Source organism: Chanodichthys erythropterus, chromosome 11, assembly GCF_024489055.1.
Source record: "Chanodichthys erythropterus isolate Z2021 chromosome 11, ASM2448905v1, whole genome shotgun sequence".
NCBI classification, from domain to species: Eukaryota; Metazoa; Chordata; class Actinopteri; order Cypriniformes; family Xenocyprididae; genus Chanodichthys; species Chanodichthys erythropterus.
In genome coordinates, this window is record NC_090231.1 from 58,088,424 (window position 1) to 58,111,959 (window position 23,536).

The window sequence follows — 23,536 nt, forward strand, 5'->3', positions numbered from 1 at the left end:
ATTTTATGAACAAGGCATCCTTTTTTGCACCCTGTCTAATCAGTTTTCACAGTAAGAGCCATAAGTGTGAGTCACATCATCACGATGATCCACTGATCCATGAAGGAAAGGGACAGAGTGTGTGCATTCTCTCTTCTAACACTGATGACTTTTATCACTGGGGAATAGATAGTCTATTTATCTATAATAATCAATAATGTAAACCTCCCCTTACATCATGAGCACTCTCTCATATAGATGTGTTTGCATGAAGATTTGAAGGACATGCATGCATGAGAGTATCCAGACATCTTGAATGAAAGAGTCAGTCTGGCGTCTAACGCGGGTCGTACATGTTCGCCAGTTTTTTAAAGCGTGGCCCCCAGTCGTTGAGGTAGTCATAGTCCTGGTCACCATCTGAGCCCATGGAGGCGATGGAGCTGAGGCTGCCTGCGACCGAGCCGTCTCCCTCATAGTCGTAGATCAGCGCTGTGTCGTACGGTGGGACGTTCGGGTCATTGTCAGCAGCGTCCAGCCCCTGTTGAGGTGAAGCAGAAAGGGGGAAATTTGTCACACAAAAAAAGTGCATGCGATTTTCAGTGTTTATTGCAAAGAAATTATAATACAATTATTTTAAAATTTTGTTCTTCATCAGAATATCAGACAATTTGCATGTGTGCATTTATCTTCATTGCATTTTTATGGTCATACACTCCAAAAAAAAAAATTCAATTAATAGTAAAATTCCATCAAATTGAATTGAATAATCCTTACATATTATGAATTAAGAATTTTAAATAAATGAAAAAAAAAAACTAGTTTAATAAAACATTTTGTATGAATTTAAATGTAAACATTTTCTTCCTTTTTTTTTAAATTTATGAATACGAAACACATAAAATAAATGGTCCATTTCATTATTCCATTAATATTTATACAAAATGTTTTATTAAGCTCTAGTTTTTTTTTTTTTACTCATTAAAATTCTTAATTCACAATATGTAAGGATTATTCAGTTCAGTTTGAAGGAATTTTACTATTAAGTGTAATGCGTAAATCTTGAAAAAAAAGCTTAATTTTTGTATAAAGAGTATAAAGTAAAAAAAAATAAAATAATTTAAATTCTCTTTTTTTTCTAAAAATACTTTGAGTCAGAATTTAATGATTTAAATATTCAATTTGTAATTTATTTTGACAGTTAAAACAGCGCTTAATTTGGATTAGTAATGATAAACAACTAATAATACTTTGCAAGTATTGACATTTTATTTCTTAAATTCAGTTTTATACTTTTCCAATTAAATGGAATTTTCCAGAGAATTACCCACAAATATTCCAAACTGAATCTTATTTCGCTTTATGCTAAGATTTCTTTAACTACTATGTACATTAAAAAAAAAAATTGGGTAACACTTAATTTTATAGTGTTCGTGTTACACGTTACATGAAGTTACTATAGTAGTAACCATAAATTATGCATAATTACATGCAACTAACCCTAAACCAAAACCTAAATTAAGTAAATGTAGTTCATTATTATTACTCAGTACTAAAATGTATAATTACACTGTAATACAGACACCTTAAAATAAAGTGTAACCAATAATTGTAGGTATAGTATGTTTATTTTGCTGATGTTGTATTGAAAAACACTTGTGCTGCTATTGAGGTGGATACGGGTAAGGTTAGGGCTGGTTTGGTGGTATGGGTAGGAAGGTCAACAGATTACAGAAATTAAATATAAGTACAATGTAAAACTTGTTTGTGCACAATAAGTGCATCGTATCATATGATTAGTTTGAATGTTAGTACATAAAGACACTTAATATAAAGCGGAAACCTTATTCCTTATTAAAGAAAACTGGCTTACAACATTGATGAACTCTTCAATGTCGGTTGGGTCTCCAGGAGTTTTGCGTGGATATGTAGGAGAAGGCAGGTTATGGGGTGCGTCTTTCCGTAGAGGTTGTTTTCCTCTGGGCAGGCCACAGTCTTGTGGGAAAAATGAGGCCGGGGCAGGGACCACGTCACGTGGGTTCCTCAGAAAATCGATATTAAACGCATCCTATTGGACAGAAACAGCTTTAGGTTTTTCAGGACATTCTCCATTTCACTTTAAAACACAAATAAATCCAACAAACATGCAAGTTTGTTCAACTTTGCTGCCTGAGAACAATGAAATGTATCTACACTATATCTGCATGTAAAATATATGTTGTCACTGCTCTCACTTCATCCTCTTCTCCTCCTCCCTGCTCATCGTAGTGAAAGACATTGTCTCGGATGTCGTCGTCAGACGCTCCGACCAGCAGACTTCCTCCTTTTCCAATGTTCTTCCTTGTGCAGCCCTTCACCGCCACGGTGAGAAGAAGAAGAACTGAAAACGCAATCAGGTTTATTAAAGCAAAATATACTCGAGCTCATCAGGTTTGTTGGTGTTTAGGCATAAATACAGCATTTACTTACACAACAGAAATGCAACGCTTCCTATAATAATCATAAGGGCGATGAAGCTTATTCCCATTTTGGCTCCAAAGATGGCTGCGGTGAAGCTCTTGCAGTCGCCGAAACTGTCACAGGGACACACGGTCACGTTGACCAGAGCGTTAGAGGAAAGCGGCGGTGAGCCCGAGTCTGACACGACCACAGGGATTGAGAACTCGCCTCTCTCCATGTCTATCAGCGGCTGGAGAACTGCATGGGTCTCTGAGAACGAATATGTGAAGAGACAGAAGAGAAAACAAGGGGTCTTAGAAATCAAAGTAGGGGACTTCAGTTCCAACCCTGATCCAACACACCTTCCTGAACACCTGATTAACTTCATTATGGTTGGAGTTGAACTCTGCAGGATAGAAGGCCTCCGGGAGCTCTACGGTTACTCCAAAGCAGGGTTTCTCAACTTTACTGCAGAGTTCGGCTTCAACCTCGATCAAACTCACCTGCCTGTAACTCTCTTAGGCTGCGATCGCTGGCAGCATACAGAGGCAGGAAGGCAACAAGGCATGTCCGAATCCTATGATCAGTTTTGTACAGTATGAACTGTAAAGTAAACATGGACCACGTAACATTTACTGCTGTGAATTAAAGAGTCATTCTTGTTTTGCATTTACTGCTGTGCCAAGTTGAAAGTTAAAAACCAGAACTGCATGAAGAGTTTTTAAAAAATGACCTAAGTATTGAGAAACATGTCCTACAACTGTAAATATTTGTTTAGTTATCACCAAAGCTCTCTCTATTTTCTTCATTAGACCGTTACGCCTCCTCAGAAGTCTGTCGGAAATGAGTTTCACGAGGACCTTTGAGCACAATCGCTGCCTATGAAGCAACAAATCAGCTTCCTAAGCTTTCGGCTAATCCTGAAGACCTTGGCTGTGTCCGAAATCGCCCCCTATACCCTCATTCACTACTCCCTACATTAGTCTACTAATATAGTCCACTTGAGGGAGTGAATTAAAACGAGTGTGTGAATTCGGACACTGAGTGTGCTGGAAGGGTTGCCGCTTTTGCATAGTTTGTGCTTTCTGTTTAATAATGATTTAACATAGCAATGAAAAGATTTATCTTGAACTCTGGCATGGAAAGTAGCATGTATAAACCTTAATTAAACAATTTAATAATCAATTGAAAAGGAATTCATAACTATATGATATTATGCTGTACCCACATCGGACCAGCGGTTTGGAAAATGGATGCCATTTTCCGGCGAGACGGCAGAATTCATTCAACACGTGACTCACGGTGCATTATGGGTATTCTCTAGCTTTTAAGCGTACATCAGTTGTACACTCGTTATTGTGGTGCATTGTGGGATTGAATGAGCACACCCGATAACATCCACTATGGTTTCGGACACCATTCAAATGGCAATCTGCTCAAATAGTGCCGTATCTAAAGGTACAGGGGCGATTTCAGCCCTTGATTCAGGTGTATTTGATTAGGGTTGGAGCAAAACCAGCATAAACCAGTCATTTGGCTGCATAACTATGTTAATCAAGATTTCCTTGGATTTTCAAGACAATCTCGATAAACCAGTTCCACCAGAAAGACCATACTGGTTAACCAGCTCACTATGGCTGTGCACCGGGTATACCCACACCAAACTAGCATAAACCAGACCAACCAGGCCCAGGATGGACTGTCATACTAATCTAAGCTGGGTACAAAGGGCACAAATACATATAGATTATGTTTATGTTTTACCATTAAGAGTTATGATGGTCCAATTGGCAGCTACGTTTTGGTCAGCAATGATAAAAGTGAAGGGGTCAGCTTGAGGGGACATGTCCTCGTCCACTGCACTGAGCAGCAGGCCCAGTTTATCTCTGTCCCAGTCACTGCACACGGTCCCACTCGAGGGTATCAGCACTGGTGGGTAATCATTGGTCTCCCACAGATGGACCTCCAGAGTTGCTGTTGCAGAGATGCTATCTGCATCTGGACAGAGAGGTATCATCACAGTCTATTCAAACAAACTCACACTGGTTATTTTGTGATCATCATGATTTCATTTTTCAGGTCCGAGGCGCTCACCCTGATCTGTGACCTTCACAATGGCAGAGTAAATGTTGTTCCTGACATGGGGAGATCGGATGTTGAAGGTTCTTCTGGCAGTGATCTGGCCATTCGCATGGTTGATAGCAAGCCATCTCTCAGGATCCTGAATGATTTCAAATCTGAACAAAAACCCATAATGCTAAGTGTCTGTAACATAATGTTTGAACATACAGTAGATTAGGCTTAATGTATGTAAGCTTTCCCTTGTAAAAATTAAGTACATTTTAGCATTGAGTATTTATTATGGAATTAATATAATTTAAAAGAATATGCTTAAGTGCAAAATGGATGTAATGTTTTCAGACACTTCTGCATATTATTTACCATTAAATGAAAACTGATTAAATTAAATTTATATTAAATGCAACTAAGTTAACTTAAGAGTGCTTTTTGACCCACTTAAGTAGGACTTAAGTACATCTTTATATGTAATTCATAACTACTTGTATTGTCTTTTGGAGTTTAAAGGTTGTCTCAGAAAGATCATTTGCTATGCAGTTCCTAGGGTACTCTGAGTGGTTGCTAGGGTACTCAAAGTGTTTGATAGGGTGTTGCTATGAGGTTTTGAAGATATTCTGGCTGGTTGTTAGGATGTTGCTATGCGATTGCTAAGGTACTCTGGGTAGTTGTTAGGATGTTGCTATGCAGTTGCTAAGGTACTCAGGTGGTTGCTAGGGTGTTGCTATGCGGCTGCTCATTTACTCTGGGTGGTTGCTGTTAGGGTGTTGATATGCGGTTTCAAGGGTATTCTGGGTGGTTGCTAGGGTGTTGATATGCAATTGCTAGGGTACTTGGGGTGGTTGCTAGGGTGTTGCTATGTTGTTTCAAGGGTGTTGCTATGTGGTTGTGAGGGGACTCTGGGTGGTTGCTAGGGTGTTGATATGTGGTTTAAAGGGTATTCTGGGTGGTTGCTAGGGTGTTGCTATGTGATTTATAGGGTCCTCTGGGTGGTTGCTAGGATGTTGCTATGCACTTGCAAGGGTACGTTGGGTGGTTGCTAGGGTGTTGATATGTGGTTTAAAGGGTATTATGGGTGGTTACTAGGGTGTTGCTATGCGATTGCTAAAGTACTTGGAGTGGTTGCAAGGGTGTTGCTATGTGGTTGCGAGCACACTCTGGGTGGTTGCTAGGGTGTTGCTAGATTGTTATGGATGGTTGTTAGAGCATTGCTATTTATGTTTCAGACAGATACCATGCTTTAAATAACAAAATGTGTACTTCTTTAAAGCATGACAAAAGATAAAATGATTGTTTAAAACAAACTTTTAAATTGACATTATTACAAAGTCCACTTTTTATTAAGTCTGTTAAGAAACAGTCATGAAAGTGTACTCTCTTTAAGTACACTTAAGTGGCCTTTTATTTTATTAATATTGTATTATCTGCAAGCACAGTTTTGTAAAACATATACTTTTAAGATTTGAACTTTAAAGTATATTAGAAGTGCACACTGAAAAAAATTAAGTGCATTTTATTTTCACAATGGTTACCCAAGGAGCACAATCTCCTGAATTCATACCTTGTATGAGTAGATTCTTAATAATCAACCTTTTTACTACAATTTCAGGTTAAGGTCAGTCTTAGAAATGATAAGAATATTGTTCCAGGGCTAACTTGGCTTCATCATGCTGTGCAGTATAAATGTGTGTATGGTATTGATGTGATGTGGGTGAAATGAGAAGTGAGCCTCACCTTAGCTTGGCATTATCTGGATCATGAGCAATATCTGAGACCAGCACAGTACCGGGAACAACAGACTCAGCAACAGTGACTTTAATGGGGTTTTTATAGAAGACCGGGGCCTCGTTTTCATTCATCACTCTGACGGTGACTGTAGCACTGTGTATTTGATCGTATGGGGCTTTAAGGCTGACTTCATTCTCTGCTGTTACAACGAGCTGGTACTCTGCCTGCGATTCATAGTCTAGAGGCTGCAAGAGAGCAGAGACATTGTGTTTGAAATGTAGTCGGCAAATAATACATACAAACACATTCACACACTGAATGGGATGGGGAAAATGAGCAATAAACACTCAAATAGAACCCCGAATCCTTAAATGTTGAGTGTACAATAAACTAGTTTGCTCTAAATCAATGACAAAATGCACATTTTTAAAAATTGTCTTTCTCTACTACCATCATTCAGCACATTTTCTCAACTCACAACGTTTTGTCAACTGATTTTTATTTTCCAGAAAGTCATTTTGTTGCATGGACAATCAGCATGTTGTTAAAAAACAGCACAATCTATTTGGGTGTGAGCAAAAACACACCGTTTTTGTGTGTGTCCATTTAAATGCAAATGAGCTGCTGCTCCCACCCCCTTTCCAGAAGAGGGCGGAGCTTTAACAGCTCAACAACAACAAAGCTGGAGAATCTCACGCAGCCAAAATGAGGATTGTCAGTAACGATGTTCAGCCTTACATTGTTCAAACCGGAGTCGACACTGATGGAGAGACTCAGGAAGAAGTTACAACTTTTAGGATGAAACTGGACGTTTCTAAATTGTTAGTGAATACATTTATGTAGTTGCTGTGGAGTTGATTCAACTCATCCACTAGCATGTAACGTCAGTGCTTCCCATGGGTTTGAAATATACTTGTGGTGGTAGCTGGGTGAAAAAACCTCCTATTACTACATGTGACAAACAAATAATGTTTTTATCATTATCTATTTTATTTTTTATTTTATTTTAATTACATAGCATACTATTACATTTAATTACATACTAATATAAACAAGACTGAAATACACTGGGACTCTTATTTTGAAATGTCTGTTCTATTGCTGGCTGATCCTTCAAATTCTTACAATTGTATATAAAATGTTTTATATATAGGCCATGAAGTAGACTTTGTAATAATTCATCAACTTAAGATAAGGTTGTATAAATCTGCTCTTTTCATTGATTGAGAATCACTTTGAAGCAGCGCCCCCTTGTGACTTTGCAAAATGCGGTGCCTATGGGAATGCTAGCGGGAGTAAACGGTACGAAACGACTAGCAATTTGATTGCGGATGGTTTCATTATCTTGGGCGGATATAAAAGTATAAGAGGATAAATATAATAAAAGCAAAAATGTGTCTCCAAATATACTTGGGTGGCCGTTATTAATCCTGGGCGGCTCGCCCAAGTAAAGTCAATATGTGGGAAGCACTGAACACGACGTTAATCTTTTGTGCAAATCCAGCGTTGAATTGACCCTCGTTTGTGAAGCAGTCCGGCGTAAAATGACGGCATGACAACAAATCTACTACAACAACTCTTCCTCTTCTCTAAAGCAGCCCAACATGGCCCCGCCCCCTTTGTTGTATGCTCTTGGGGGTGGGGTTTATGTAAATGTTGGGGTTTGTGATGTCACTAACCCAGGAAGAAGCTCATTGTAGTCCCTACCAGCTGTTTGTTGTAGTCCTTAAACAGAGAATTCTTTAAAAGAAAATATCTCCTTTGCATTGAACAATGAGTATCGTAACTGTGCAGATGTTGTTTATGCTCAAACAGCAACATTACACACTAACTAAAGTTAAAAAAGTGAAATCATAATCAAGGACCCCTTTAAGAGTGTATGGCGAGCCACAGAGGCCACAGTCTTTAATCTACCCTATTTGTGGCAGTAATCTCACCTTAACCACAGAAATGATGCCTTGGTTGGTGACTGGGTCTGTGCGGATGGCAAAGTGTCCTAAAGTATTGCCCTTTTTGATGGTGTACTTGATCCTCCAGTTATCTCCACCCTTCTGGTCCTTATCTGTGGCGTTGACCCGGCCCACCTCAGCAAGGAACTGGTTCTCCATTGCATACATGTTGTACTGTGGTCACAAAATTGGAACAACGGCTCAGAAAACAGATCAGGTGGACATCAAAGACTGTGCGTGTCTTCAATTGGTCTCATACCACGGTCGGCTGGAATTTGGGAGCATGGTTGTTAATGTCAGAGATTTGAATGATGGCACGACCAGTGGAGGTTAGACCCATTCCAGACATGTCAGCCACCTGCAGAGTCAGCCTGAAGGACTGCACCACCTGACAACACAGCAGGGCATGTTACCGCTTTCTTTCTTCAGATTACTTTTGTCTACGCTCTTCATAATTACCCACATCTCTGTCTAGTCCCACATCTCGTATGTAGATGACTCCAGTTTTGTTGTTAATGCCAAACATGGTCTTGTTAATGCTGTTGGGAGGGTTACTCTCTTGACCAATGATGGAGAAGCTCAGAGCGGCGTTCTCTGTCAGTGGATCATCAGAATCGACCGCTGTCACCTGCATCACTGAAGTTCCTGATCACAGAGAAGCACATAACAAGATTAAGATGGTACTTCCATTCATGCATAAAAGTACTGTAAAATCGGACTAATTTTGTACACGTTACCTGGAACAGAGAACTCTGGGATTGTGCCAATGAACTCCTTCTGGGTAAATTCAGGCCTGTGGTCATTCTGATCGAGAACGTAGATCTCAATGGTGGTGGGACTTTCCAATCTCTCTCCACTTGGTGAGAGTGCAAAGGCTTTGAGCTGGGGATATAGAGTTATTCAGAAATATCACATGATTCTTCAAGCTTCATGCCAGAGTCTCTTATCTGTGAGATACAATACGTCTGAGACCACACTGTGAATCTGTAATCTAATTTAAATCAGGAGAAAAACTAAAATGTAAAAAATGTACTAGTAAGAATTCAGAAACCCTTAGCGATACCCTGTGGCCGTTGAGTGAACTGCAGCCAGAAACGTATCGCTCATGCACACGTATTGTAGAAGAGACTGAACAGGATTCAAGACCCAGATATACTCAAGGCGAAATTCGTTCTCGTTCTTTGCTTAGAAGTAAAAATAAATTGGAAATGCATTGGCAGCGATGCACTGTAAGCAAACATCCCGACGCCCTTCCTTTAGAATAGATTAATATATGTTATTTCTCTCAATAACAAAATAAACACAACAAAAATGACAGCGGTGAGAAAACAACAGTTCAGAAATGATCTAATCATAGCGATGTGGATAATTCTGTGATTCATCAGTATCATGACGACAGATGAGGTAATTAAAATTACACTGTTATGATAGTTTGTATATTTGAGACTAAACTACATAGATCTGGCAATGTGAAACTATACTTTGAAATCCCTTCTCTTTGCATGACACATTGGCATTACAGTACAGAATGGCTCTTTCGGCATTATCCTGAACATTAAGCATTAATGTGTCATAGAAGAGGCTCTCGGGAGCGCGCGTAACCGTCGCATCCTTTTGAATTTCCCGGCAAAAACGACCCGACTCCTTCACATAAAAATCAGTCTACAGGCTTTCATAGACAACCTAGGAAGTCGCAGAGGGTCTCATTTTTAAAGGGTTAGTTCACCCAAAAATGAAAATTCTGTCATTTATTACTTACCCTCACCTTATTACCTCACTATTACTGTCATTTATTACATGCTGTTCCACACCCGTAAGTCCTTCGATCATCTTCGGAACACAAATTAAGATATTTTTGATGAAATCCGATGGCTCAGTGAGGCCTGCACAGGCATTTCCTCTCTCAAGATTCATTAATGTACTAAAAACATATTTAAATCAGTTCATGTGAGTACAGTGGCTCAATATTAATATTATAAAGCGACAAGAATATTTTTGGTGCGCCAAAAAAAACCTAAATAACGACTTTTATAGTGATGGCCGATTTCAAAACACTGCTTCAGGAAGATTCGAGTGTTATGGATCTTTTGTGTCGAATCAGCGGTTCGGAGCACCAAAGTCACGTGATTTCAGCAGTTTGGCGGTTTGACATGATTGACACAAAAGATTCATAACGCTCCGAAGCTTCCTGAAGCAGTGTTTTGAAATCGGCCATCACTAAATAAGTCATTATTTTGCTTTTTTGCCGCACCAAAAATATTCTCGTCACTTTATAATATTAATATTGAACCACTGTACTCACATGAACTGATTTAAACATGTTTTTAGTACATTAATGGATCTTGAGAGAGGAAATGTCATTGCTGGCTATGCAGGCCTCACGGAGCCATCGAATTTCATCAAAAATATCATAATTTGTGTTCTGAAGATGAACGAAGGTCTTACGGGTGTGAAACAACATGAGGGTGAGTAATTATTGACTGAAATTTCATTTTTGGGTGAACTAACCTTTTAAGTTCCATTACACATTGTTAATAATAATAAAAAAAGTGGTTAATACATGAAAATGTTTACATATAGCCCCTTTAATTATAAACATAGTTTCAACAAACATGTTTACCTTAAAACTCTTGTGTTTTTCCCTGTCCAGTGGCATTTTGCTCTTGATCCATCCTGTTTTATCATCAATTTCAAAGAGGCCTTTAGGGTCTTGGTCAACCCCGGGTCCCTCCAGCTTGTATATCACTTCTCCGGTGAAAACCTTGTCGGATTTAATCTGCAAGAGTGGACATGGAACATGTTAAAGCTGTATGGGAAACAGCTGATAATAATATGACTCAAGCACAAACTACATCACTAAATAGACATTGCTTCTTTAAACAGCTTCAATTAGTGTGATCTAGTAAATGTGTGAAGTGTCTTTTTCAGGTCTACAGTGAGCAACTAATGAGGTCTGTTTGTTTACCTGGACCAGATCTTCAGGGAGCTGCTTGCTGTTTTCTGAGACTCGTATTGGTGGGATGACCCAGTCTCTCTTCACCCTGACCTGTGGACCTGCTCTCCTGTGTCTCCATGGGTTCAGCACAGCTGGGTTCAGATCGCTCTGCTTCACCTGACCGCTGCTGACCTGCAGCAGAACACATGCAGGGATCAGACTCTGATGCTCTTCCATGGCATGCTCACAATCTACAGCAGATTTTAGGAGCTGTTTACACCACTAGTTCTCTGCTGGTTTGGTCATGGGACCCACATTTTCCCATGGTTATGAAGCCACAACAAAAATTGAGGAAACTGAACCAAGCTAATTTATTTCTCAAAAATGGTTGACATGCACACCGTCCCTCTTAACATGAACATAAATTCGAAGAATATCACTAACACTGATGAATAACAGTATAAATATGGCTATTATTACTAGCCTTTCAAAAGTCTCACTTCAGAAAAAAACATTTACAGTGAATTATTATTGTTGTTGTTGTTTGTTTTTGACTAGAAACTCTGAGAACCGCTCAAAACACACTTTTGGTTTGCATAATATGGCATTTTAAAGTCGTTTTCGTGGATCTGTGTGAACGGGATCGTTTTGACAACGTTGTCATCTGTATTTTCAGTAATGCAAAAAGGAAAAACTTCAGTTTTTAAGTACATCGTTGTCATGTAAACATACTCTGTATAATTTCTATGCCAATAACATCATTTCATTGCAAAAGCAATGCCTCTGCTGACTGAAGTCATAAAAAGCAATATTTCTGCATTGAGGACTCAAAAGTAGCTGTCTATTATGACTAAAGTAAGTATTTTGCAAGTTAGTGTTAGAGACTTCAATATTTAGCATTTATACATGAATATATTAAATTATAAATTTTAATTTTATTTAATTCTGCATTCCCTTGTGAAAAAGAAGTGTGCTTAAGTGAATTGAACATGCATATCTAAAGTACTTTAAATCTTAAATGTATGTTTTACAAAACTGTACTTAATACACAATATTACATAATATTCATTAAATAAATCAGTGTACATAAAGAGAGACACTTTCATGACTGTTTCTTAACACACTTAAGCAGATTTTTAAAAAGTGCACTTTGTTTTAATAATCTAACACACTTATTTTGACATGCTGACTAACAAACTAAAGTGCATGTAAAATAGCCTACTTTATTATAATTTTAGCTGTAGTGTTATTTGATATACATTTAAAGTGAAATTACATATAAAGATGTACTTAAAAAAGCACTTTTAAGCTCACTTAATTGTATTATTATAAATTTAATATAATTAATTTTCATTTAATTGTAAATAACATGTAGATAACATTACATTCAGTTTGCACTTCAGTATATTCTTTTAAAGTATATTTATACTATAAGTAGTACTCTTTTTAAGGGTTGGCATTTTCACAACCTCACAAACTTGCACTTCTATCACACACCTCTAGGGGTCCACACACTATTACAGGAAAGAGTACCACGTTCATTTAGATTGCTTTAAAATACTTGTGCTCCTTTATCAGTTTGTCATTGTATTATACAGCTGTAGTTCAGACTCTTGTTCCCGTTTCAGAGCGTGTGGAGCTGAGGCGTCTCTAATGTGGAATCCGGTGCGGGGGTGAAGGGAACCTAGCTCACGCTTTCCTCTTTCTTTTATTGACACAAACAGATACATGCACATATATCGAGGTCTAACGACTGCACTGTTATGTTCAGCCAAAATGAAGAACTCATACAACACACACACACACACACACACACACACTCATGCAGCTGTTCAGTAGGGAAACAGGCTCAGTTTTCGCCACCCACGGCCTGTCACTCTGAAACACGTTCTCTTTTACTGCACCTGACCGGGGTCAGAGGTCAGCTACTAAACGTGCTTTAGTGACAAAATTCCACACACGGTGACAGAATTCTCACATACGCCGACACAATGTGTGTCAAACTGAGAAAAACTCTCACCACAGACCAGGACTGATTTATGAAACTACAAGAACTGTAACTGTAGTATTTTGCCAAAGTTAAATGCAGGGAGAAATAAGATTGTGTAAATAGTTTAAGTAATAAAGCACTGTGGATTTGGCCTACCCAAATTGAAAAGCTTCCCATACCCACAAATAGTGATCTAAATTCAAAATGTTGGTGTCATTTTACAGGAAACCCTTTGAAGTTACATAAAACACTGCTGAAAGTGATAGTATATGTTATCTGTGCTGTAATAAAGCCCCTAAAAAAGAGGCACTTTTTGATTTTTATTGTTGTAAATTCTTATTTGAAAGTGTATAACTCAGTCCCTGAGTGCAGACACCATGCAGACAGTTCTGGTTGTTTCCACTAGATGTCAGCAAACTCTGGAAAAAAGAATTTTGTCTCTATCATGTTGTCTGCAAGAGTTATTCAAATGCACCTAAAGGGAAGAATATATATATATATTTCTACCTACACAAATGTAAAGTCTTTCTATACCCATATACAGTGGTATAAATGCAATATCCCAGTGTCATTTTACAGAAAACCCTTTGAAATGACATAAAATACTGCTAAAAGTGATAAATATTATAGTATATGTTGTCTATTTGTAGCTGATTGAAACAGTTATCGGAGTTGGAATGTAACGCTTGCCTTTTTCTTTGAGTGATCATATTTCATTGTGCGATTCTTTGAACTATGATTGTCACACAATGAAATAAACTACATGGGCAAATTCCTCAGAATCAGAGCTTTCTTGTGATTTGTGACTTGATTGTTTTGTGAAACATATAAAAAATACATGTGCGTAGAAATTTTTCTTCGCAATCGATTTGCGAAAATTCGTAAATGGCACCAGTGCATTTGTAAGCTTAATTTTACTGCTTTATGTATCATAAAACCAAAAGTTATGGTATTCTATGTAAAGTTTAAGATTCTAAGCGTTCAAATGATACCAAATATGGGGTGATACCATATAAGGAAGCCTTTAAAAATTGTGTGTAAACATTATAATGTGGTTTTCAAACCCTTATACGGGTTGGTGGAGTTGAAGAGGTGGAGTCAAAAAAACACACTAATTGAATTTATTATAGAATAAACTATAATATATCTTCATTTATTTACAGTTAATGTGATTATCAGAAAACATTCAGTTCACAGTATATTATTTCTGTAATAAGTACACTATGCTAAATTGTACTTTTTCACAAGGGTATCTGGTTTCAAAATATTTATTTAACAGCTTTTCCCTTTTAGCAGGGAAACTAAAACTTTTTTTTACGACAAAAAAAAAAAGTTTATGATTTAAGCCAGTTCTAAAATAAAGTTGTCACCAAAGACTCTGTAAGTAACTTGTGGACAAAAAGTCCAAAGGCTCGTTCAGAACCAAAAACGATAACTATATTAGCCTCCACACCAGAGGATAATATCCTTCTGTTTATTATAAGAGCGAGCTGCAGTTCTTTTATATTTAGAATGATTTTAAGAAAGAACTACAGTATATCTTTATCATTATACCCCATTTATGTATGCAGTATTAAGTCATCACCATGTAAAAATCTTAAATAGCATCAATGGCTGTCGTAGATCTTTGATTTCCTCATGGCTGCAGCGGTGGAAGTGTTTCGTGACGGCGCGCCTCTGAGAGGGAATGCTGGACATTACAGGCATGTACAGCCCCTGTTAGAGAGCACTAATCTTAGAGCAGCCCGAATTCTCCATTCTGCTAGTGTAGTACTACATTACACTCGGTCTGAAGTGTTTACTCGTGTATTCCAGAACTCCGTTCCCAAACAACTGGCACTTTTGAGCTGCATTTTATGGCTAGTTTCTCTGAACAGACCCAGACTAATAAATATACAAATGTTTACATGGAAAGACAAGTTAGTACAAACACTTTTAGGTGAATTCCAATTGGTTCAAATTAGTGATAGATCAATACAGCGATCAATCAGGTAGTTGATATTTGTCTATTATGAAAGTATATGCTTCAACAGAAGTGATCATTTTGACTAGTATGTTTTTGTTTTCAAATATTTTGTGTAAATATTGCAAAATAATTTATGTTCTGCAATGTTGTTTATATTGTCATAATAAATTTCTATTATGCATGTTGACTAGGGCTGTCGATTTAACATCGGTGGATTAATTAAGGAAAAAATAATGTTAAAATTATTTTTAATTGACTTACATGTCAGTTTTTATGAATTAAGTGACTCACTGATTCATAAAGATGGCCACTTGCTTCATTTCTGAATGAATCAGCCGTTTGAATAATTCAGTCGAATGAATGATTCAATGACTCACTCATTAAAGTGATAGTTCACCCAAAAATGAAAATGTGATGTTTATCTGCTTACCCCCAGTGCATCCAAGATGTAGATGACTTTTTTTCTTCAGTCGAACGCAAATTATGATTTTTAACTGCAACCGCTGCCGTCTGTCAGTCAAATAATAGCAGTAGATGGGAACTTCAACTATAACAGTGAATAAAACTTGCTTAGACAAATCCAAATTAAACCCTGCGGCTCGTGACGGCACATTGATGTCCTAAGACACGAAACGATCGGTTTGTGCGAGAAACCAAACATTATTTATATCATTTTTACCTCTAATACACCACTATGTCCAACTTCGTTCAGCTTCCGGTTAGTGAGGTCAAAAAACGCGTTCTGGTGACGGAAGTGATGTCTCGCCCATATACTTCAATGAGCGCGAGACATCACTGCCGCTGTCAGAGCGCGATCAGACCTCACTAGCCGGAAGCTGAACGAAGTTGGACATAGTGGTGTATTAGAGGTAAAAATTATATAAATAATGTTCAGTTTCTCGCACAAACCGATCGTTTCGTGTCTTAGGACATCAATGTGCCGTCACGAGCCGCAGGGTTTAATTTGGATTTGTCTATGGAAGTTTTTTCGACTCTTATTGTTCAAGTTCCCAATCACTGCGATTATTTGACTGACAGACGGCAGCGGTTGCAGTTAAAAATCATAATTTGCGTTCGACTGAAGAAAAAAAGTCATCTACATCTTGGATGCCCTGGGGGTAAGCAGATAAACATCAAATTTTCATTTTTGGGTGAACTATCCCTTTAAGACAGTGATTTGCCGCCACCTATTGGCGGTTTTAGTTTCATAGCATCATTTCATTTTTCATTCATATTTAAAGGCAGTGTAAATATACCTAAATGCCACTTAAAAATATGTTATGGCCACATTTAGCCTTAAAAGTGTACGTGTAATAAAATGTTATTTATTTTTAAACCTATTTTTTTTTGTAAAAATCGATTCAATGTTTTACTTATCTAACACAATTAAATGATCTTTTGGGGGGTGATTTCTCAGCCAAAATTGATGAATTAAGTAATCATGTAATTGATTAGATAAAAAAAATATAATATCGAGCGACAGAATACTGAATACTCATGTCTGGATGGATATTTGAGGCTGAAATGATTGTGTTGGTGGGAAGTCAGTCTTCTGGGTGGCTTTTACTGGAGGTCTCTTAATGTCTTTAACAGAGCTGCACGTTTGGTTACTTCTCTTATCATTTACAGCTTTTATGCGTGTCTGCTAATGCACTTCCTCACCTCATTTACGGCATGCACAAGTGCATAATCTGTACATTCTCAGGTCTTTTATTTAGTGATATGAGTTCATATCTGAACACTAACTTCACAGACTGCCCACCTGCAGAGATTCAACATTTGGTTCTTGTTTTGTTTCTCATTTTAAAATCCAAATTGGTAACACTTTATTGCGATGGTCTACTTCAGACATTCTACTACTCTAATGACTGACATGTAGTCACAAAGTTATTATTATTATAGTTAGTAGAACATCTAAAGTGAACCATTGAAACAAAGTGTAGAAATCTGATCCTTGAACCAGAACCCCATCATGTCTCCTGAGCTGAATGTGAAAACATTTGTTCAGAGGAAGCACTGATGTGACACGGGGCTGAAAATACCCTACTGTCTGAAGCACAAACTAATTCCCCCAGAGACAGCAGGTGCCAGCCACAGGCTTTCCGGCAACCCCCAACCTCACATTCACATATCCACCAAAACATGCACTTTATTTCATGACAGGTTTATGAATGTCCAACAAAGTGTAACCTTTGGGTCTCTTAGTAAAATTCCAGTACACAGTTGTTGCTCTCTGTGTCACATCTAACCCAGTTTAGCTCAACTTTTACCAGAGTAAAACATTCCTGAAGCTCCACACACATATGGCAGGGTCAGCTGGTCCAGAGCATGGCACTGATGGTGCAGGCGTGACTAACAGAATGAGATATGCTACATTTCTGAAGAGGAGAAGAACCAGAGCGAGTGTGGAACGCATTAGGCCCACGCATCTGTGTCCAACCGAGTTTTCAGCTAGTTTTAGTGTGTGTTTTAGATATACAGTAGTGGCCAAAAGTGATGTCCGGCCTATAGGAAAATGGACATCTTCACCCTTTATTTAAATATTATTCAAAATTTGTTACAAATTTTGTATGCATATTACATAGTTGTGCTTAAGTCTTAAATTAGAGTCCAATTCTCACTATTAACTATGACTTTTGCCTCAGTAAACTCTTAATTACTGCTTATTAATAACTATTATGGGATGATTATGGAATGTAGAATAAGATCATGCTGAATAATATGTGCTAATAAACAGCCAATATCCTAATATGCATGCTACTAAGCAACTAGTTTATAGTGAGAATTGGACCCTAAACTAAAAAGTGTATTGTGTGTGTGTGTGTGTGTGTGTGTGTGTGTGTGTGTGTGTGTGTGTGTGTGTGTGTGATAATAATGCAATGAAGCATACCAAATTGTGTCAACATAGTTTTTGTCCAGGCTGTCATACAAAGAAATTATGAACATATTCAAAAACAAAATATTAATGACTGATTTTTGTTTTTATTTGCATATTAAAATAAATGCTGTAGTGTCAGATAAATTTAACCAACCTTAACCATCATTTAAAATATTTTAAAAATATTGAATATTGTCCTCATATTTTGATCATTTAATCAAACTTTTAGGGTCACAAAAAACAAATATTCCCTCCGGACATCAACAGCATATTATAATACATAATGTAATATAATAATATATTACAATAATATATTCATAAAAAAAATAATTACATATAATATGTAATTTAAGATAAATCAATTCTACTAAAAATATGAAAAGCATTAATATAACACTTTACAATAAGGTTTCGTTAGTTAAGCTAACATGAACTAAGAATAAGCAATACTGCAGCATTTATTAATCTTAGATAATGTTACTTTCAACATTTACTAACATTATTAAAATTTATTAACATCAGTCAATGCACTGTGAAATAACTTTAACAAGTAATGAACGACTGTATTTTTATTAACTAACACTAACAAATATTTGTTATATGTGGACTAATTCAGAGAATATGCATATGATCAAATGCTATTTGTGTGTTAAAGCAAGCTTGTATACATTGACCTTATAATTCTTAAATCAGTAGCATGATTAGGTAAATGTCAAATTTGGCCAAACGTGTGTGTGTGTGTGTGTGTGTGTGTGTGTGTGTGACATGTACATGTGTGATGCCGTCTGTGTCTCAGAGACAGAATGCCGGGCTGGACGAGAGGTTGTAGGTCACACAGATGGCCGTTCTGTCATATCATGCCTCGTGTCCAAAGTCACCTTCTTTCTGTCTTTTTTCTTATTATTTTATTTTAGGCATCGTTCATGTTAATTTTACAAGAACTGATCCATGACTGAACCCTTTAAAACCAGAATGCTGTCATGTCACGCTAATTCAAACCGGAAATCATGTTCAATTATCACCGTCCCAGCATGGTTTCCTAATCCAGGATTAAGGTAAACAAGGAAGGAAGGCACAGATTGATTTGTATCAGTGTCTGTGACTGAGAGGAACACAAAGTTGCCAGGATGACTGACTATCACCAGCTGAACTCAACACTGGCTGCTTTATTAACAGATTTTTTTGCTCATTGCGTGGCCTGAGAGCGCTGACCTCCTATTTCCACTGCAGAGATTAGCATGTGAGACAAATGGGGTTGAGTCTGCATCTGGGAACAGCTGCGCGGAGTCATAGCAAGCCCTCAAAGAGACCACCAGAGGCATGTGAGAATCTCATTGTTCTCAGTGAGACATTAGCCTCTCCTGGGACTCGAGCTTTTGGGAATTCCCAGCACATGATCAGTGCGTCCAGAGCCTTAAAACGCCACCTTTCCAGAAGAGGGCGGAGCTTTAACAGCTCAACAACAACAAAACAGGAGAATCTCACGCATAACGGTGTTCAGCCTTACATTGTTCAAACCGGAGTCGACACTGATGGAGAGACTCAGGAAGAAGTTACAACTTTTAGACGTTTCTGAATGGTTAGTGGATAAATTGATGTAGTTGCTGTGGAGTTGATTCAACTCATCCACTAGCATGTGTCGTCATGTTCATCTTCTTTGACCTCGACGGACTGAACAGAAGAAATGAACTGGAGAAGATTTACACCTTAAAGAAGGTGGAGCCTCAGAGCCACACCCACCTATTACATCATCACCATGGACCAATGGTAGTTCAAAGGTGTTTACCAGCTGGTGCAAACTTTTCTTTGGCAAGCTGTTCAAACTCCTAAAACGAACTCCAAACTAAATTTGTTCGAAATGATGTTCGTTCTTCGATTTCAAAAAGTCACTTTAGAATTTAAATTTCCTGATAGTTTACTCACCTCCATGTCATCTAAGATGTTTATGTCTTTCTTTCTTCAGTCGAAAAGAAATGAAGGTTTTTGAGGAAAACGTTCCAGGATTTTTCTCCATATAGTGGACTTCACTGGGGTTCAACGGGTTGAAGGTCCAAATGTCAGTTTCAGTGCAGCTTCAAAGAGCTCTACATGATCCCAGACGAGGAATAAGAGTCTTATCTAGAGAAACTATCAGTCATTTTGTAAAAAAAATAAAAATGTATATACTTTTTAACCACAAATGCTCGTCTTGCACTGCTTTGTGATGCGCCACACATTGCGTAATCATGTTGGAAAGGTCACGCGTGACGTAGGCGGAAGTACCGTGGTAACCTGCTGTAATCAGACAAGACTCCAGACAATGCCTTCAATATGCTTTAATCACTCACAGCCAATTTCAGAGAAAATCCCCCGATCAAGAGCGTACAAGGTGACGTCATTTTCCTACTAAGTAGGAGCAAATCATGAGGTTGGACATACATAACTGGACACCTGTCTAGTTTTACTTCTCCTTTCGTTATTTTCAGACACACAGTAATTCTGAGCAAGTGTTAGAGACATACAGTTTCAAAATGTTATCCTTGTAAGGAAAGAAATGTTAGTTATGTTTAATTGAAATTAAAGTTAAAATTAAAATTTCTTCCACATTTACTAGATAAGACTAGAGCTTTTTGAAGCTGCACTGAAACTGACATTTGGACCTTCAACCGTTTGGTGCCCATTGAAGTCCACTATATGGAGAAATATCCTGCAATGTTTTCCTTAATTAAAAAACATCTTGGATGACATGGAGGTGAGTAAATTATCAGGAAATTTGAATTCTGAAGTGAACGAATCCTTTAAAATGGACAAATGATATGCTATCCACATTCATTTTACATATTCTCTTCATGGATCGTCTAATTCTTGTCTATTTCTCCTAAAGAAATGTTTGAGACAAAGTTGATCCTTAAATGAAACAGAATGAGCTAGGAAAGAGCAAACTCTGAGCAAATAAAGCAGAGTCTATATGATTTGGGAAAATGGATCGGTTTAAATGCATCGGTTTAAGTGCCCGAGTAACTTTGAAGCAATTGCTCTTGAATTGCTCATAAATAACAAGCCACGAGAAACCGTTCTGCTGTTTATGTATAGCACGATGAAAGCTCGACCACGACTGCAACTCCAGGACAAATCTCTCATTTCAGAATCTAAACAGTTCAGATCACTGATTGTGGTGAATATTTACGGCAGCGTGGCTCTGTTTTCATTCTCGTCTTCATGATTACTCCAGCGACAGACCAAAGGGGGCCTCGAAACTGTAACGTCAAACCAGCTGCATTTCTCTTCTTATTCATTATCTGTCATCATTCAGTTTGTCAGAATTGACTCTTGTTTAGATCATTCATTTCCAGCGACCGTATAATACATCTGACGGCTCGTACAGTAAGTTCAGCCAGTTAACAATCAATTACTAAACACCAAACCACTAGAGATGATTTTAGCAGATGTGACCCAAGGTCAAAACTGTAACCACTTCTTGAACACTGAATTTTTAGCCAACAAGATAACCTACAGCAAATGATTATCATAATATATTTCATAATAGGAAAAAAAAATTGTCCCCCATTACTTATGGAAAGACTATTGCAACCTCTCTGCTTTTAATATTACACTGTACAACTGAATGTTCACTGAAATGTCCTGGAGTTGAAGTCCACAAATAAGTAAAGCTCCACTCACCTGACACACAACGGTCAGCAGTGCGACCAGGACTGCCACTGCCTTCATCATCTGCCTTCTGATCCAATAAACCGCTGCAAATGTTAAAACACTGGAGATGCAACAAGACTGAAGCAAAGTTTGCACTGACACAGGGACACAGGCGTCTCGTTCCTCGTCTCTCTCACTGCAGGAGCTTGAGTGACAGCACATGTGTGCAGGGCTCACAGCCCCCACAACACTCGCCCATGGCATGGACACACCCCAGAACTTCCACGAGCCGGTCAATGAGACACATAAAGCCTCACTCAATAAAGAACATGCAGAACGAGATGAGTAAAGTTTGATGACAACTCTACTCATGATGTTGGCAGATCTGAAATAAAATAACCATGAAAGCTTGAAATTTAAAGGTTTTATGAAAGTAAAAAAAAAAAAAAGTTACTATCATGTTCATGTAGCATGATCCTAGCATTCTTTAGCACATTGATAGTATGATTTAACATGTTGCTAACATGTTTTAACACAATTTTTAACATGCATTAATGTGCTGCTAACATGTTTTAGCACACGACTTTTTTAGAATGATGCTACCATGCTTTAGCTTATTGTTAGCATGCTTTAACACATTGCTATTATGAATTAGCATGTTTTGTTAACATGTTTTAACACAATTTTTAACATGCATTAGTGTGCTGCTAACATGTTTTAGCACACGACTTAGCACATTGCATGTATGTTATAACAAGTTGTATAATATGTTATAACACTTTACTAGCATCTTTTAACACATTGCTATTATTTTTTAAAACATTGTTTGCATTATCTTAACATGCTTTAGCTTATTGCTATTATGAATTAACATGTCGCTAGCATGTTTTAACACAATTATAGCATGCATTAGTGTGCTGCTTACATGTTTTAGCACATTGATATTATTTTTAACACATTTTTAGCATGATGCTACCATGCTTTAGCTTATTGTTAGCATGCTTTAACACATTGCTATTATGAATTAGCATGTTTTGCTAACATGTTTTAATACAATTTTTAACATGCATTAATGTGCTGCTAACATGTTTTAGCACATTGCTATTATTTTTAGAATGATGCTACCATGCTTTAGCTTATTGTTATTATGCTTTAACACATTGCTATTATGAATTAGCATGTTTTGTTAACATGTTTTAACACAATTTTTAACATGCATTAGTGTGCTGCTAACATGTTTTAGCACACGACTTAGCACATTGCATGTATGTTATAACAAGTTGTATAATATGTTATAACACTTTACTAGCATCTTTTAACACATTGCTATTATTTTTTAAAACATTGTTTGCATTATCTTAACATGCTTTAGCTTGTGCTATTATGAATTAACATGTCGCTAGCATGTTTTAACACAATTATAGCATGCATTAGTGTGCTGCTTACATGTTTTAGCACATTGATATTATTTTTTGCACATTTTTTAGCATGATGCTACCATGCTTTAGCTTATTGTTAGCATGCTTTAACACATTGCTATTATGAATTAGCATGTTTTGTTAACATGTTTTAACACAATTTTTAACATGCATTAATGTGCTGCTAACATGTTTTAGCACATTGCTATTATTTTTAGCACATTTTTAGCATTATGCTACCATGCTTTAGCTTATTGTTAGCATGCTTTAACACATTGCTATTATGAATTAGCATGTTTTGTTAACATGTTTTAACACAATTTTTAACATGCATTAGTGTACTGCTAACATGTTTTAACACATGACTTAGCATTTTGCTTGTGTTATAACAAGTTGTATAACATGTTATAACACTTTACTAGCATCTTTTAAAACATTGCTATTATTTTTTAAAACATTGTTAGCATTATCCTAGCATGCTTTAACTTATTGCTATTATTAATTAGCATGTCGCTAGCATGTTTTAACACAATTCTAGCATGCATTAGTGT

At 37.3% G+C, this 23,536-nt stretch overlaps 1 protein-coding gene across 1 annotated transcript; it reads right to left on the bottom strand.

Annotated features, from left to right (window-relative positions):
- Positions 1 to 187: 187 nt before the first annotated feature.
- On the bottom strand, positions 188 to 21,701 carry cdh15 (cadherin 15, type 1, M-cadherin (myotubule)). Its single transcript, XM_067401549.1, has 14 exons — positions 21,598 to 21,701; positions 11,134 to 11,295; positions 10,789 to 10,944; positions 8,906 to 9,050; positions 8,632 to 8,813; positions 8,428 to 8,556; positions 8,157 to 8,342; positions 6,226 to 6,464; positions 4,510 to 4,652; positions 4,180 to 4,413; positions 2,446 to 2,685; positions 2,211 to 2,356; positions 1,850 to 2,044; positions 188 to 517 (listed from the first exon to the last, which is right to left on the bottom strand). Exons 1-14 carry the CDS (start codon positions 21,646 to 21,648, stop codon positions 317 to 319), a joined length of 2,409 nt encoding a protein of 802 aa, XP_067257650.1. The 5' UTR covers positions 21,649 to 21,701; the 3' UTR covers positions 188 to 316.
- Between the last annotated feature and the right edge of the window lie 1,835 nt (positions 21,702 to 23,536).